Here is a 16,087-nt window from a genome sequence, read left to right as displayed (position 1 = left end):
GCATTGTGACATACACCTTTAATCCCAGCACGAAGAGGCAGAGGCAGGCAGATCCCTGAATTCAAAGCCTGATCTACAGAGCAAGTCAGGACAATAGGGCTATATGGAGAAATGCTGTCTCAAAAATCCAGAGAGGAACCGGAGAGGGGTCTGGGGGACATTAGAAAATATCTGCCCACAGCAAAACAAAATACTAAGATGTTCAGTGGACAACTTTGAATCCACTTTGCTGTTCAACACTTCCCTGTAATCACTGACTCAGGCTCCTGCAGGCACTCTGAATTTTACCTCGTTTATGTAGAGGACTAAGGACGGTGCTGTTCCTAACCTAGGAGGGCAGGTAAAGGGAAAGGTTAAGCAAGCATTGTGATTGAAGGCGGAGATTAGAGTTGTAGAGCCGGTCCAGGGAGCTCCTTTCCTTGTAGCACACTAAGGAGGTCTTGCACATTAGAAGTCTGAGGGCTGTGGGCACCAAAGACCAGTCCTTTCCAATTACCCTTGTTGAAAACTGAGTGGAACCCATGCTGTGACACTATGCTCCAAAGCCAAAGGCAGAACAAGTTTGTAGGCCTGAGCCAGTGGTGTGAAGAGAGGATTAGGGGAATGAGAGGCCTACTTGGCAGGAATGAGGATGCTTACCAGCCTTGGATGCCTGCAGAGACAGAGTAGAGTGAGCATAGCTCTTGTTTTCAGAAACAGGAAAGATGGGAGTTAGGGTTGACGATGAGGCAGTAGTCCAGTAGCCTGTGTTCTACCTCTGTCGAGTGCACGAATAGCTTAGGAAAACTCCTAGGAAGACAATTTTCCTTAGAAAACAAGAGCTGCCCCCCGCCAGTTCTGTCTAGCTGGGGTTTGGCATTCCTTGTGTCTCCCTAGTGAGGGGCCCTACTGCACTTGGAAATTGGATTCTTGTGTGTGTTTGTGACCAATTAGCATGGCCAACTTCATCTCGGGTTGGACAAAAAGAAATCTCGGATGGAAGTGATTACACTCCTAAAGCCTTGTATTTGTAGAATGTGTTTTCCAGAAAGCTTGAAAACTAGCCCTGTGTGCGTGTCTCCATGTGCTTGGTAAGGGCAGCTTTCATGATGAGTGTCATTTGCTGTGTGGAGGTTGGAGAAGCTTTGCGAGTTGAAAAGGTCACATGGCATTTTCAGCAGAACTGTGAAGGAGTTACTCAGCTCCCATCCCCGGACCTTAGTGATTTTCAAACTGGGATCCAAAGATCAATCCCGGGAAAGCTGCATAAGATCATTCAAGGAGTTTGAGTCTCCTGGACCTCTTCTAGAGAATCCGGTTTACTAGGCCTAGGTTAGACCCAGGGAACTGTTCTGTCTACATACTCCAAATACCTGACACCCACACTGCCCACCTTCTTCTCTTTCAGGAGTGCCTTTGACTGGAACATGCCTTATGTAATGTCTTTTTTTCCCCTTGATATTCCCTCTCTAACTTCCTCAGGCCTCCCAGCTCAGGCCAAGAAACATGCCGAGTCAGCCAGGAACACACTGCTGACCTGGAAGCGAAACACGACCTCAGACAAGGAGAAAAAGGAAATTCTGGAAACTCTGGTCATACTCTATTATACTCTGGGGATAGCCTGGCTCCTACAAAACCAATATCCTTTCTTTCTCAAGTGGATCTGGTGATCAAGGTTACAGACCACATGCCAGATGGGTCTGTAGCAGAGAGCATCATGGCAGGAGCGACTGCTGAAGCAGAACCACTTACCCCATAGCCAGGGAAACGATGAGGAACACAGAAGATGCTGGAGAGATGGCTCAGGGGTTAAGAACACTGGCTGCTCTTCCAAAGGCCCTGAGTTCAATTCCCAACAGCCACATGGTGGCTCACAACTTTCCATAAAAGGATCTGATGGCCCCTGCTGGTACTCAGGCGTACATGCAGACAGAGCACCCATACATATAAAAAAAGAAAGGGGAAGGCGCTGGACTCCCACTGTAGTGATCAAAGCCTTCTGCCCATGACCAGACCCATCGCCTCATGCAGGTTCTACTCTCTCCCAACAGTCACACTAGTGTCCAAGCTCGTGTCATGCAGACCTTTCAGGACACCACAGAGAGACATGATATCATTGTCTTTCTCAAGAAACTTGTGGGTTTGGTCTTTGTGTATATTCTCCCCACTTAGAAGGTGGCAAGAGACGTACAGTTCCTGAGTAATCTGGAGCATTCCGAGCTCAGCAGCCCCCATCTACACACCCGCCTCTCTATCCGTTCTGCGGTCAGCTTGCTAGACGTGGTCTTCCGCTGTTAACACCCTTAGCGGGGAGAGGCTGAAATTCGGGAAATGGAAGGATGTTTGGGAATTAAGGGGATTTTCTTCCCTGTTATTTGCCTCTGGCCCCAAACTTGCTTTTCTTGGGTTTTTCTAAATGACCCAAAAAGTCCCTTGCCTCTCTTTTCCCACTATTATGAAACAATTTGGTTAAAATGAATAACTGTTGTCTGGCAGTTGATGTTGCTAAAGGAAATCTAGTAGAATTTAGTTTCTGTTCATTCCTGCAGACACTCACCACTCCAGACCTGGATTCAGGCAGCCACCGTAGGAAACGCAGGCCTTGTTCCTTTCCAGAGAATTCTCCCTTCTTGATGACATACACACGGAGATGACAGAATGCAGTGAAATGCTCATTTGCAAAGAGTGATTTGTCTTCCCAGGGGCCCCTTTTGTTAGCTTATAGGTTGCTATCTCTATATAAGAACAGTTAGTGTACCCTTGACTGCTTCACTGGCAAACAGGCCTACATCCACCTGCAGAAAGCACAGAGAAATATGAAGGAACTGAAAGAATTAAACAACGGCAGCATTTATGAAATCCAAGTCTCGGATAAAGACCTAACCATTGCTTTGGGCAGGTAAGATCAACCATGAAGAAACAGAAACTTTCCTGAATGAGATCTGGGGTTCTTTCTGTTCTGTGGCCTGATAAAAGGGGCGGGGTGTATATTCAGACCAAAAAAGCCCAGAGGTCAACTGAATAATAAAAGAGGTCACATTTATCAAGAAAAAGCTTCCTGGGAGTGGGACTTGATTTTAAAGTTATCTTTTTCTCATAGATTCTTTTTTACCCGTTCATTCTAGGTTTAGCCTTAGTGTTAGATCCAGGTAACTTAGACAGTTTCCGTTCAGCTGTAATAGTGGTTTCCTCAGAGGAGCAGCAAGAGACCAAACTGGCTAAGCAGTTGGTATAAGGCAGTGTTTTTCCACCTACATGTCAGATATATACATTACAATTAATAAGAGAAACAGTATTACAGTTAGGAAGTGGCAGTGAGGTAATTTTATGGCTAGAGGTCACCACGACATGAGGAACTATAGTAAAGGGTTGCAGCATGAAGAAAGCTGAGAATCACTGGTTTAAGGTAACTTGTACATATTAAATCTGTGATCTGAACACACACACACACACACACACACACACACACACACACACACACACACCACATTGGGATTGATTACTTTTCTCAGTGGCCTCTTTTATCATCCAATGTGGCATCTTAACAGATAAGAAATGAACACTTAGGACACTTAATTGGAGACTATCAGAGCAATGTACAGGCACACATATTTTGAAGAAAGCTGTGTTCTGTGTAGAAACAAAGCCCATGGGACTTGTTCAAGCCAGAACAAGACTTAAAACTGTTTTGAGTTAAGGATCCTCTGAGAATCGAGTATTTAGAGAGGAAAGTGGGCCCATCAGATTATCAGGGAAAAGAAATAAGGAGAGTTTACTGTTCCCCAGATTTTTCAAATATCCTCACATCCTTGAAAGAAATCTCTTTCCAAAAACTATAAGTACTTGGCACGGTAGGACAGATGACCGAATGGTAAGTAAATGAAACCCAGGCGTCCCATCTGCCTCCTGTAAACACAAGTCCATAGGGTGGGCCATAGTTAGAATCTGGTGAATGTCTCCTGCTGTCATGGAGGACAGCACTCAAAGGTGCCTGCCCTGTGGGAAACAAAACTGTTTCCTCTTCACAGTCAATCCTAGTGTTTGCTTTGCTTATTCACAGCTCAATCTTTGAGTATCTGTTTGTGTACCTACTGTTAGAATGCCTCCTAGGCTTTTAACACATACCACACCCTGTTCTGAGTGCTCTGAAGCTGTATTTCATTCAGTTGTTGTTACAACCTATCAGAATAGGAATTCTTAATATTTTTATTTTACAGATAGGAAAATAAGGTACAGAAATATTAACTGAGGTGATAGAACAAGTTGAAGAGCTTGGCTTATCACTGAAGCATCTGAATTCATAACATTATCATCATCATCATCATCATCATCATCATCATCATCATCATCATTATTATTATCCTTGCTCTTATGGATCAAATTATAGTAAAGACAATATCTAGTGATGCCTTTCCCTATTGAAGGGTAGAGACAATAAGGCAAGGTCATTTGGACCAAACAACTTCCTAACATCTCTCTCAAGGCTCTTGGTGGGAGCCAAGCTTGATGTCTGAAGAACAAGAGAAACGCCTTTGGTCAAAAAGAATACTTTTCTGCTTGATAGAAGAGATGATTGTGATGAGGAATGGTCAGACAGCCTGCCAGTGCCCTTTGTCACTCACTCTCATGTTCAGGAGAAGACAAGTCTTTCCGAAATGGCTGGCTCATGGGCCTCTTGCTCTCTTTAGGTGGCAAATCACAAATATGCAACCCTGAGTTCTTTTTTTTACTGGAACAAGATCTAACTTTGTTGCTCAGGCTGCCATCAAGTTTATAATAATCCTCCTGCTTCTGCCTTAAGAGTGCTAGAAATACAGGCATGGGCCATCATTTTTAGCCAAGAGTTTGGGAGGTTTACAAACCCAAAGGCTTTAAGATCTAACAGCTAGCTTCATGGTTTTAGAAGCCAGTCGTTGGTAGGTCTAGTTGCTCTGGCAGAATCATATTGCTGTAGATTTGGAATCCCATCAACTTTCAATACATGATAGTTCTTCTCCTGAGTCTCAGGAGCCAGGAACCTCAGCCTTAAGCATTGATGGCTGTCTAGCTCTCCTTCGTGACCCAGGCTTGAAGGTCTTGCAGTAGCAGCTTTCAGAACCTCCTGCCTTCTCCAGTCTTAGCTCTCCAGTTCCTAACCTAGGCTGTGCTCTCTGGAACTCTTCAGAAATCTTTTCTGCTGATAGGTAGTCTCAGACTGAATATTACAGGGTCTTAGTGTCTTCTGTTGTGATAAAGAGAACAGATGGATAATACAAGACAATTCTGGAGAAGCCACTATTGGGGCCTAATTTTGCAGTCCAAGATAAGCCTTAGAGAGAAGCTTCCAGACTGACCTGAAGAAAAGTGAAAAAAATGGTCCATTTGTGAGCCAGAAGAGGTATGTGGCACGCTGGTCACAGCTTCTAATTCCTTAGTCACAGCCTGACATGTATAACTGCTACTTATGCCAGTTATGAGTCTCCCATGTAAACCGATCACATGAGTAAGATATGTTCAGATTGTCAGACTCACATAGATGCACCCTATCCGGCACAAGCTTTGTCACGGGCTGGTCTTCATGCTACCTTCACTGAAGACTGTTATTAACATTACAAGATCCACAGTCTGTGCTTATGGGCAAATTATCCCACCTTAGGAATTTCCGAGTGACATTTTCCATTCATATTTTTCTAAAAATTATACAAGAATAAAACATATCTGTGGGTTAAGCAAGTGGTGGTAGTCTGTGGGATCTTGTGGGCAAAATTCAGGATAATGGGAGTTTATTCACAGCAAGGCTGGGTTTTGAGCCAATTGTCCAGTTGATTGGCCTATGAAGACAAATTCTTTACTTCCTGGAATTAATTCCATGTGTGTCTGCAGAGTGAGTGACCTCTGTGTGACTTTCCACCTTCGTTTTTGTCTTGTAGAGCCTCCTTGGCTATGCACAGGATGCACCTGGCCCTGGCCTACTTTGAGAAGGCAATTTGCGGTGTTATCCTGGCCAAGGGTCATGACACATCAGATCTGATCAGTTTGTATGAAGAAATCGCTCAGATTGAGCAGCTGAGGAAGAACCACGAACAGGCCATCCAGTATCTGCAGCAGGTTGGTTCTTCGCCTGGGTGGTTCTGTTTGGCCTGGGCCCTGTTGCTTGTCATAACAAGGGATTAAGGTTGGGTCCTTATATGAACCTTAACATCTTGAGGGGCAGAATCGGTTTCACATTAGCCTCAAGTCTTCTCCAGTCCCATACAACAGCCTCAAACCTAAAAACCTGAGCAGGGATCCCTGATTCCAGTGAACATATATGTACTGTGAGATGAGCAGGAGATACACAGCCCGTCCTGAACCTGTTGTCTTGGCTAGTGCTGGGAGGAAATCAAGCTTAAGTCTACCCCAAGGGGGAGACATGTAGGAGCTGGCCTCAGAGAAGACAAAAGAGTAGACTGCTGAGACAGCTCGGGGGGTTGCCATGTAAGTCTGGTGACCAAAGTTTAATCCCTGGAACCCATTTGAAAGCAGAATGGGACAATAGGTTCCACAAAGTAGCCCTCTGGCCTCCTGGCCTCCACATGTGTCTGTCTGTACATGTGGATTTGCACGCGCACACGCGTGCACACACACACACACACACACACACACACAATAATAGTAATACTAATACATAAAATATTTTTTAAAACAACAGGGCTCTTTTAAATGAAAACCCATGCTAGTTTTCACAATGTGTCAGTTGCCCTTTAAGGTCATTGCAGATGGTTCAGTCTCCAAGTCTGAGGTTAAGGTAACAATGGCGTATGTTACTTGGAGATAACTAACTGACAAATACTCAAACCAAAACCTAGGCCTAAATGTTGACCTTGCAACTGTGAAAACCATTTAAGGCATCGCCATTTAAAGTGCACTTGAAAGAGTTAGTGAAATTCACCTTTCTCTGCTGGATGAAAGGCTATAGTGCTGCCGGGAGCCTCAGAGAGCCTCACATGCTGGATTTGCTGCACCAGAAAAGTAGCTACACAGCCCTGTAGTCTATGTGAAAAGCCAGCTAGCAAAGAAGAGATGTGGCGAACAATCGGACAACCCAAGACTGTGAACACTAGGCAGTGGGGAGAAACATTGGCACAGTGGTTCTCATCCTTCCTAATGCTGTGACCCTTTAATACAGCTCCTCCTGTTGTTGTGACCCCCAACTGTAAAATTGTTTCATTGCTACTTCCTAACTAATTTAGCTACCGTTATGAATCATAATGTAAATATCTAACATGCAGAATATCTGGTATGCAACCCCCTTGAAAGGGTTTGAGAAACGCTGCATTAGAGGACTCTGTCCTGGTGCCGGAGTCACTGCCTGTGGAGAAAGGCATGAGCTTTGAATCTGAGGATCTCTTCAAAGTGTGGTCAAATCAGAATGAAGTAATCAACATCAATGTTTACAGGAACACCAAAAAATGAGTTCAAATTTATAGAATGTTTTTGACCATGTGCACCCAAGTATATATTTCTTTTAACCTACAAGCAAAGACCTTTAAAGTAGGGATTGTCATGTGATCTCATTTTTAAGGGTCAGAAGTGAAGCACAGAGTTAGCGCTAATTCTGATGAAGTTATATGACTACCAAGTGGCCAAGCAGAGACTTGGACTCAGAGACTCTGACCCGGGAGCTCAGTGCTAAAGCTCATGTGCACACGTCGCTCTGCGGCCAGTGGGGTGAGAACAGTCCCTTTGGCACCTTGAAATAATTATGTGTTTAGCCGGTGACCTGCTATGCATGGGCGGCTCTTTCTTTGCTGCTAGCTGTGGGTCAGCTGTTCTCACTCTGCTTTCTAAGTGACAGTACTTACCATTTAAACACAATATGAACAATACTAGTGATTATTATTTTATACTAATGGCTACTGAGTGCCAGGTGGTATCAAAAGCACTTTACATATATTAATAAATTTAGCATTTACAACAACTGTTTGTGACAAATACTGTTTCCATCATGTTTTTTCCCTATATTTGAAGAAGATAAGAGACCATCTTGTATCACGGTAAGCAGCTGAGTAGCCTGGAGCTCTTTTTTTTTCCAAGGATTTATTTATTTTATGTATGAGTACACTGTCTCTGTCTTCAGACACACCAGAGGAGAGCATTAGGTCTCATTAGAGATGGTTGTGAGCCACCATGTGATTGCTGGGAATTGAACTCACGACCTCTGGAAGAGCAGTCAGTGCTCTTATCCACTGAGCCATCTCTCCAGCCCCAGGCCTGGAGCTCTTAGCCCCTCATCTTTTGGACTGTCTTTGACACTGAACTCTTGGAATGCTGAGCTAAGGTCACAGGTGTCTTCTTCTGGGAAGTGCAGTGGAGGTAATATGGCTGAGGTTTAGGTAGAACTAACCACATGATGGATAGTGCCCAGTATTTACATATGGTGCCTCCTTTAATGTTTCCTGAGCCCTAACCACCAAGAGGCACATACATTCCATCTGCATAAGAAGGCAAAATTACCTTTCCAAGAACCATAGTCGGAAGTGGCTGAGCTGGAACTCAGAGTCCGCACTCATCCATGTTTAGCTGGGTTGGCTCCCAGTGAGCTAGCAAGTCTGATAGCTGCTGAAAAGGGCAAAGAAAGACTGTCACTGGGCACTGAGCCTGTTGTCATGGTTTCCAGACTGTCACTGGGTACTGACTTTGTCATGGTTTCCAGACCGTCACTGGGCGCTGACCTTGTCGTCTTTTTTCTCCCCAGGCCTATTCTATCAGTGTTTCTTCGTTTACTGAAGTCAGCCCCCAAACTGCTGAGGCGAGTGCTTTACTAGCAAAAGCTTATGCCATGTCCGGAGAATCCCAGCACAGGGGTAGGTGGAGGAGGTGGCATTGCGTTTATCGTCTTTTCCCAGTGACGTATGAGAAGCAAACTGACAAATGACCTTCATTTAAGTAAGAGTTTATACGTAGCCACTCTATGGAAGAAAGATAAAGCTGGTCTGATTCTGTACAAAAGAGATTCCGTAATTACACATGATCATACACCTGATAATGTCTTCTGGAATTAATTGAGCACCAGAACCAACAGTCTCCTGCATTCCCCCACGATGTCCACCACATTCACCTGTCTAAGTTCTAGAGATCACACGCTGTAAGCATGGCGTCCCATAAGTCAAGCGAGGTAGCATGGAGTCCTCTCTCCCTGTGCTCAGCCTTAACTCCTTCCCTCTGACTTACAAGAGAGAAGGATGACAGAGTTAGAATTTTATTGATCTGTATTCAAAGATAATGTACCAGGATTTCTAGAGAAAGCTAAGTATTTAATGGATCCTCCAGCAAGGTTCCTCTGTCCAGCAAGGTTGGGGGCATGGTGGAACTGGAGAGACAGCTGAATTGGTGTGGGATGACTTGTGGCCTGGGCAGCCTAATGGGCACGGGGGTCTGTGGTTAAAGGAACTCTGTCCTGTCTTGGCTCCAGAGATGACAGTGGGGTCTGTCCTGTCAGAGGAACGTGGGATTTGTGGAGAATGTGACATGTTAAATGCCTTTCCCTTCTGCTGATGCAGTGATCCGTGCTGCTGTACAGTGGGGACCAGGGGAGGAAGAGAGCCAGGACTGCAGAGCAAGTCTGCGTATTATTTTTCTCCTTTTGTTTTCTTACGCTACTAAAAAAATCTTTAATTTTTCAGTTTGAAATCTCGTATTTTTTTTCTCAACACAATTTTCATTGAAGATTTTCTGAGTCAGAGTTTTCCAACTAATAATTTTCTCCTCCTAAGATTTATGCATGCGAGATAATAGACACATTCCACATACAAAAGATTTTCACAATTTGCAATTATAAGAAATATAATATATTTGTAAATGTGTGAAATACTGAGCTTTTTATATGAGAAAAACTTCAGTTCTGAGACAACTTACATTTTTCTCAATTTTTTAATTAAAAATGAACATTTATTTATTTCCTCTGTGTGTGTGTGTGTGTGCGCGTGCGCACGCACGCATGCTCACACTAGTGCATAGCTTGCTTGCATAAATGATTGCACATGTGACTGCCATGGTATACATGTGAAAATCATAGGACAACATGAGTCAGTCCTTTTTTTATGCCGTTTGAGACCTGGGGGTTGAACTCAGTTCACAGGGCTTGGAAGCAAGCTCCTTTGCCCCCAAGCCATCTTGCCAGCCTCCTACACACTTATTTTTAATATTAAATAAAAGGATGTAAAAAATGTACATTGGGGGAAAAATCAGTCTTTTTAAAATAACGTGCTAGAAAAACTGGATTAGCACATGTAAAAGCGTGTGAAACAATCCTATCTCTTATCCTGTAAGAAAACCAACTCCAAATTTGATCACCAAACACCTTAATACAAGACAAAACTTTCAAACTGATCAAGGAATAAGTAGGGAAAACACTTCAGGATATTGGCATTGTGAGCACTTTTGGAGTGTGGATCCAGTCGCTCAGGAAACAGCACCAACAAATGGCAAACAAGATTTCATCGAATTGAAACACTGCAGAGCAAACGGAAAGATTGAAGAGGCAGCCTATGTTTGCTAGCTCTACAACGTATGGGGTTAATATCTACACTATAAAGGGAACTGGAAAAAAAAAAGACAAACCCAAACAACTAAATCCTAAGTGAGATAATAAAATGAGAAGCAGATCTTGGAACGATAAATACAGATGACAGTGCGTGCTGGCTGCATGGCAATGAGCAGAGCTACCTTCCGATTGGGCATTGAATAAGGTTCAACACCAGTAGCAGTCAGAGATGTGCACACAGAGTCTGAATTGAGATTCCTTCACCTCAATCAGAAGTCACATGAAAGCAGGCTGTGTTTAAACCTCAGGAAAACCAGAAAAGCTTTAAAATGTGTATCATCAAGCCTTAGAACTAAGTAAATTAAACTCCAGCTAGATTACAAATAAAATTTTTGATGGATAAAACTTTATAATAAGTATAGGTTCTAGAAATAGAAGGAATTAAAATTAAACTCTGAGGAGGGACTTTCTAAGCACATGTATACAATGAAAGAAATTGAAAATTTTAATTACAAAAAGATCTAACACCTTAACAGGCAAACAGACAAGAGCAAATGCTGGCGAGGATGTGGACAAGAATCGTGCTGCTGGGGATTAAATAGAGACTTGCACACAGGTATTTATGCCAGACCTATTCATATACCCATATTCAACAGTTAAGCTATGAAACAGTCTAGGTGTCCATTGACAAGAACACAAAATTCATATACAATGGAACGTTTTCAGCCATAAAGAAGAATGAAGTTATGTGCGGAATAGTAGATATAACCGGAGATCATTGTATTTTGTGAATTAAATCAATATCAGAAAGACAAATTTTATGTTTTCTCTTATAGATTCATAAAATATGTACTAGTACATGAAAAGTAAAAAACAAAAGTGTCTAAGAAAACAAAGGGGATGGTTGGAGAGGGTGCAGGGCTCAATGGGGAGGGGAGAGAGCCGGACACAAGCTACAGGTCTCATTGCTGTGATAAATCACCTGACAGAAGAGGCCGGAAGAAGAGTTTATTTGGGCGCACAGTTTTGAAGTGTGTACCATCCTAGCAGAGGATATGTGTGGTCATGGCGGCAAGACCCAGAGGCAGCTGGTGTCTGCTGCATCTGTAGTCAGGAAGCAGGGGGCTGACGGAGGCCTGTGCTCAGCATCCCTTATTTTAATTGACCCTGGACCCCAGCCCTCAGAGTGACACTGGCCATATTTAGAGCAGGCCTTCTCAGTGCAGTTAGCCTGGTCTAAATGATTCCTCACAGATTTGTCCAGAGATTTGTTCCCATGGTGATTCTAAATCACATAAACAACAATCAATATGAGGCTTTATGGGTGGGAAGGATATGCACAAAGTACATTATAGATGTGCACGAAACTCTTATTTAACCCAGTACAATAAAGTCTTTAAAATATTTAAAAATTGTATAGTTGAGTCTTTTTTAATTAGACATTTTATTTATTTACATTTCAAATGTTATCCCCTTTCAGGGTTTCCCCTCTGGAAACCCCATATCCTATCTCCCCCTGCTTCTATAAGGGTGTTCCCCCACTCATCTACCCACTCCCACCTCCCCGCCTTGGCATTCCCCTATACTAGGGCATCGAGCCTTCCCAGGACCAAGGGCCATTCCTCCCATTGATGTCCAACAAGGCCATCCTATGCAATATATGTGACTGGAGCCATGGGCTGGTTGGTGGTTTAGACCCAGGAAGCTCTGGGGTATCTGGTTGGTTGATATTGTTGTTCTTCCTATGGGGATGCAAACCCCCTCAGATACCTCAGTCCTTTCTCTAGCTCCTCCATTGGGGATCTGCCTCTGTATTTGTCAGGTTCTGGTAGCGTGTCTCAAAAGACAGCTAACTATATATCAGGCTCCTGTTAGCAAGCACTTCTTGGCATCCACAATAGTATCTTGGGTTTGGTGTCTGTATATGGGCTGGATCCCCAGGTGGGGGAGTCTGTGGATGGCCTTTCCTTCAGTCTCTGCTCCACACTTTGTCTCTATATTTCCTCCCTTTAGTATTTTGTTCTCCCTTCTAAGAAGGACTGAAGTGTCCATGCTCTGGTCTTCCTTCTTCTTGAGCTTCTTGTGGTCTGAATTGTATCTTGGGTATTCCAAGCTTTTGGGCTAATATCCACTTATCAGTGAGCACATGCCATGTGTTCTTTTATGACTGGGTTACCTCACTCAGGATGATATTTTCTAGTTCCATCCATTTGCTTAAGAATTTGATGAAGTCATTGTTTTTGATAGCTGAGTAATATTCCATTGTGTAGATGTACCACATTTTCTGTATCCATTCCTCTGTTGAAGGGCATCTGGGTTCGTTCCAGCTTCTGACTACTATAAATAAGGCTGTTATGAACATAGTGGAGCACGTGTCCTTGGTATATGTTGGAGCATCTACCCAAAAGATAGTATAGCTGGGTTCTCAGGTAGTACTATGTCCAAAGGAACTGCCAGACTGGTTTCCAGAATGGTTGTACCAGCTTGAAATCTCACCAACAATGGAGGAATGTTCCTCTTTCTCCACATCCTCACCAACATCTGCTGTCACTTGAGTTCTTGATCTTAGCCATTCTGACTGGTGTGAGGTGGAATCTCAGGGTTATTTTGATTTGCATTTCCCTGATGACTAAAGATACTGACATTACTTTTCAAGTTTCTGAGATATTTGGTATTCCTCCGTTGAAAATTCTTTCTTTAGCTCTGTACCCCATTTTTTAATTCTATCTATTTAGATCTCTGGAGTCTAACCTCTTGAGTTCTTTGTATATATTGGATATTAGCCCTCTATCAGATGTAGGATTGGTAAAGATCTTTTCCCAATCTGTTGGTTGCTGTTTGGTCCTAATGACAGTGCCCTTTGCCTTACCGAAGCACTGCAATTTTATGAGGTTCCATTTGTTGATTCTTTGTTTGTTTGTTTGTTTTCTGGAGCTGAGGACCGAACCCAGGGCCTTGTGCTTGCTAGGCAAGCGCTCTACCACTGAGCTAAATCCCCAACCCCTTCTTTTTTTTGTTTTCTTTTCTTTTCTTTTTTTTTATGATTCTTGATCCTAGAGCATAAGCCATTGATATTCTCTTCAGGAAATTTCCCGCTGTGCCCTTGTGTTCGAGGCTCTTCCCTTCTCTCTCTTTTATTAGTTTGAGTGTATCTGGTTTTATGTGGAGGTCCTTGATCCAGTTGGACCTGAGCTTTGTACAGAGGGATAAGAGTGGGTTGATTTGCATTCTTCTACATGTTGACCTCCAGTCGAACCAGCACCATTTGTTGAAAATGCTATCTTTTCCCCACTGGATCATTTTAGCTCCTTTGTCAAAGATCAAGTGGCCATAGATGTGTGGGTTCATTTCTGGGTCTTCAATTCTATTCCATTGTTCTCCCTGCCTGTCTCTGTACCAGTACCATTCACTTTTTATCACTATTGTTCTCTAATACAGCTTGAGGTCAGGGATGGTAATTCCCCCAGAAGTTCTTTTATTGTTGAGAGTAGTTCTTGATATCCTGGGTTTTTTGTTATTCCAAATGAATTTGCAAATTGCTTTTTTGAACTCTTTGAAGAATCGAGATGGAATTTTGATGGGGATTGCATTGAATCTGTAGACTGCTTTTGGCAAGATGGCCATCTTTACTGTATTAATCCTACCAATCCACGAGCATGGGAGATCTTTCCATCTTCTGAGATCTTCAATTTCTTTCTTCAGAGGCTTGAAGTTCTTGTCATATAGATCTTTCACTCACTTGGTTAGAGTCACACTAAAGTATTTTATACTATTTGTGACTCTTGTAAAGGGTGCTGCTTCCCTAATTTCTTTCTCAGCCTGCTTATCCTTTGAGTAAAGGAAGGCTATTGATTTGTTTAAGTTAATTTTATATCGAGCCACTTTGCTGAAGTTTTATCAGCTGTAGGAGTTCTTTGGTGGAAGTTTTGTGGTAACTTAAGTATACTATCATATCATCTGCAAATAGTGATATTTTGACTTTTTTCTTTCCATTTTGTATCTGTTTGACCTCCTTTGGTCGTCTAATTGCTCTGGCTAGGACTTCAAGTACTATATGGAAAAAGTAAAGGGAGAGAGTGAAGCCTTATCTAGTCCCTGATTTTAGTGGGATTGCTTCAAGTTTCTATCCATTTAGTTTGATGTTGGCTACTGGTTTACTGTATATTACTTTTGTGTTTGGATCTTTTTTTTTCTTTTTTTTCGGAGCTGGGGACCGAACCCAGGGCCTTGCGCTTGCTAGGCAAGCGCTCTACCACTGAGCTAAATCCCCAATCCTGTATATTACTTTTACTATGTTTAGTAATGGGCTTTGAATTCCTGGTCTTTCCAAAACTTTTATCACGAAGGGGTGTTGAATATTGTCAAATGCTTTCTCAGCATCTAATGAGATGATCATGTGGTTTTTTCTTTGAGTTTATTTATATAGTGGATTACATTGATGGATTTCTATATATTGAACCATCCCTGCATCCCTGGGATGAAGCCTACTTGATCATGATGGATGAGCGTTTTGATGTGTTCTTGGATTCACTTTGCAAGAATTTTATTGAGTATTTTTACATCAATATTCACAAGTGAAATTGGTCTGAAGTTCTCTTTCTTTGTTGGGTCTTTGTGTGGTTTAGGTATGAGCATAATTGTGGCTTCATAGAACAAATTAGGTAGTGCTCCTTCTGTTTCTATTTTGTGGAATAGTTTGGACAGTATTGGTATTAGGTCTTCTATGAAGGTCTGATAGAATTCTGAACTAAACCCATCTGGTCTTGGGCTTTTTTGTTTTAGGAGACTTTTAATAACTGCTTCTATTTCTTTAGGAGTTATGGGGTTGTTTAGATGGTTTATCTGATCCTGATTTAACTTTGCTACCTGGTATCTGTCTAGAAAATTGTCCATTTCATCCAGATTTTCCAGTTTCTAATAATTTTTTGGATTCCCTCAGTTTATGTTGTTATGTCTCCCTTTTCATTTTTGATTTGTTAATTTGGATACTCTCTCTCTGCCCTCTGGTTAGTTTCGCTAAGGGTTTATCTATCTTGTTGATTTTCTCAAAGAACCAACTCCCGGTTGTGTTGATTCTTTGTATAGTTCTTTGTGTTTCTGCTTGGTTGATTTCAGCCCTGAGTTTGATTATTTCCTGCCGTCTACTCCACCTGGGCGTATTTGCTTCTTTTTGTTCTAGAGCTTTCAGGTGTGCTGTCAAGTTGCTAGTGTATGCTCTGTCCAGTTTCTTTTTAAAGACACTCAGAACTATGAATTTTCCTCTTAGCACTCCTTTCACTATGTCCCATAAGTTTGAGTATGCTGTGCCTTCATTTTTATTAAATTCTAAAAAGTCTTTATTTCTTCCTTGACCAAGATGTCATTAAGTAGAGCGTTATTCAGCTTTGAGGTGTATGTGGGCTTTCTGTCATTTTTGTTGTTGAAGACCAGCCTTAGTCCATGGTAATGTGATAGAATGCATGGTATTATTTCAGTCTTCCTGTATCTGTTGAGGCCTGTTTTGTGACCAATTACATGGTCAATTTTGGAGAAGATACTATGAGATAAAATGAAGATTCTTTCATTTTAGGATGAAATGTTATATATGTGTGTGTGTGTGTGTGT

At 42.3% G+C, this 16,087-nt stretch overlaps 1 protein-coding gene across 16 annotated transcripts in view; it reads left to right on the top strand.

The window, feature by feature from the left end:
• Ttc23l (tetratricopeptide repeat domain 23-like) overlaps positions 1-16,087 on the top strand; it is a 61,738-nt gene that overhangs the window by 17,888 nt on the left and 27,763 nt on the right. For 8 of the 16 annotated variants that reach the window (NR_197338.1, NR_197341.1, NR_197339.1 and 5 more), the window contains 4 exon segments: positions 1,462-1,618; positions 2,753-2,878; positions 5,889-6,066; positions 8,696-8,804. Coding sequence is in view for 5 of the 16 variants with exons in the window: in NM_001433220.1 (NP_001420149.1) it covers positions 1,462-1,618; positions 2,753-2,878; positions 5,889-6,066; positions 8,696-8,804 (570 nt within the window). In the remaining 11 variants the exon portion in view is untranslated. 16 annotated transcript variants of the gene reach the window in all.

The sequence above is a fragment of the Rattus norvegicus genome, chromosome 2 (assembly GCF_021556685.1).
Source record: "Rattus norvegicus strain SHRSP/BbbUtx chromosome 2, alternate assembly SHRSP_T2T, whole genome shotgun sequence".
Taxonomy (NCBI): domain Eukaryota; kingdom Metazoa; phylum Chordata; class Mammalia; order Rodentia; family Muridae; genus Rattus; species Rattus norvegicus.
This window is presented reverse-complemented; position numbering and strand designations above follow the sequence as displayed.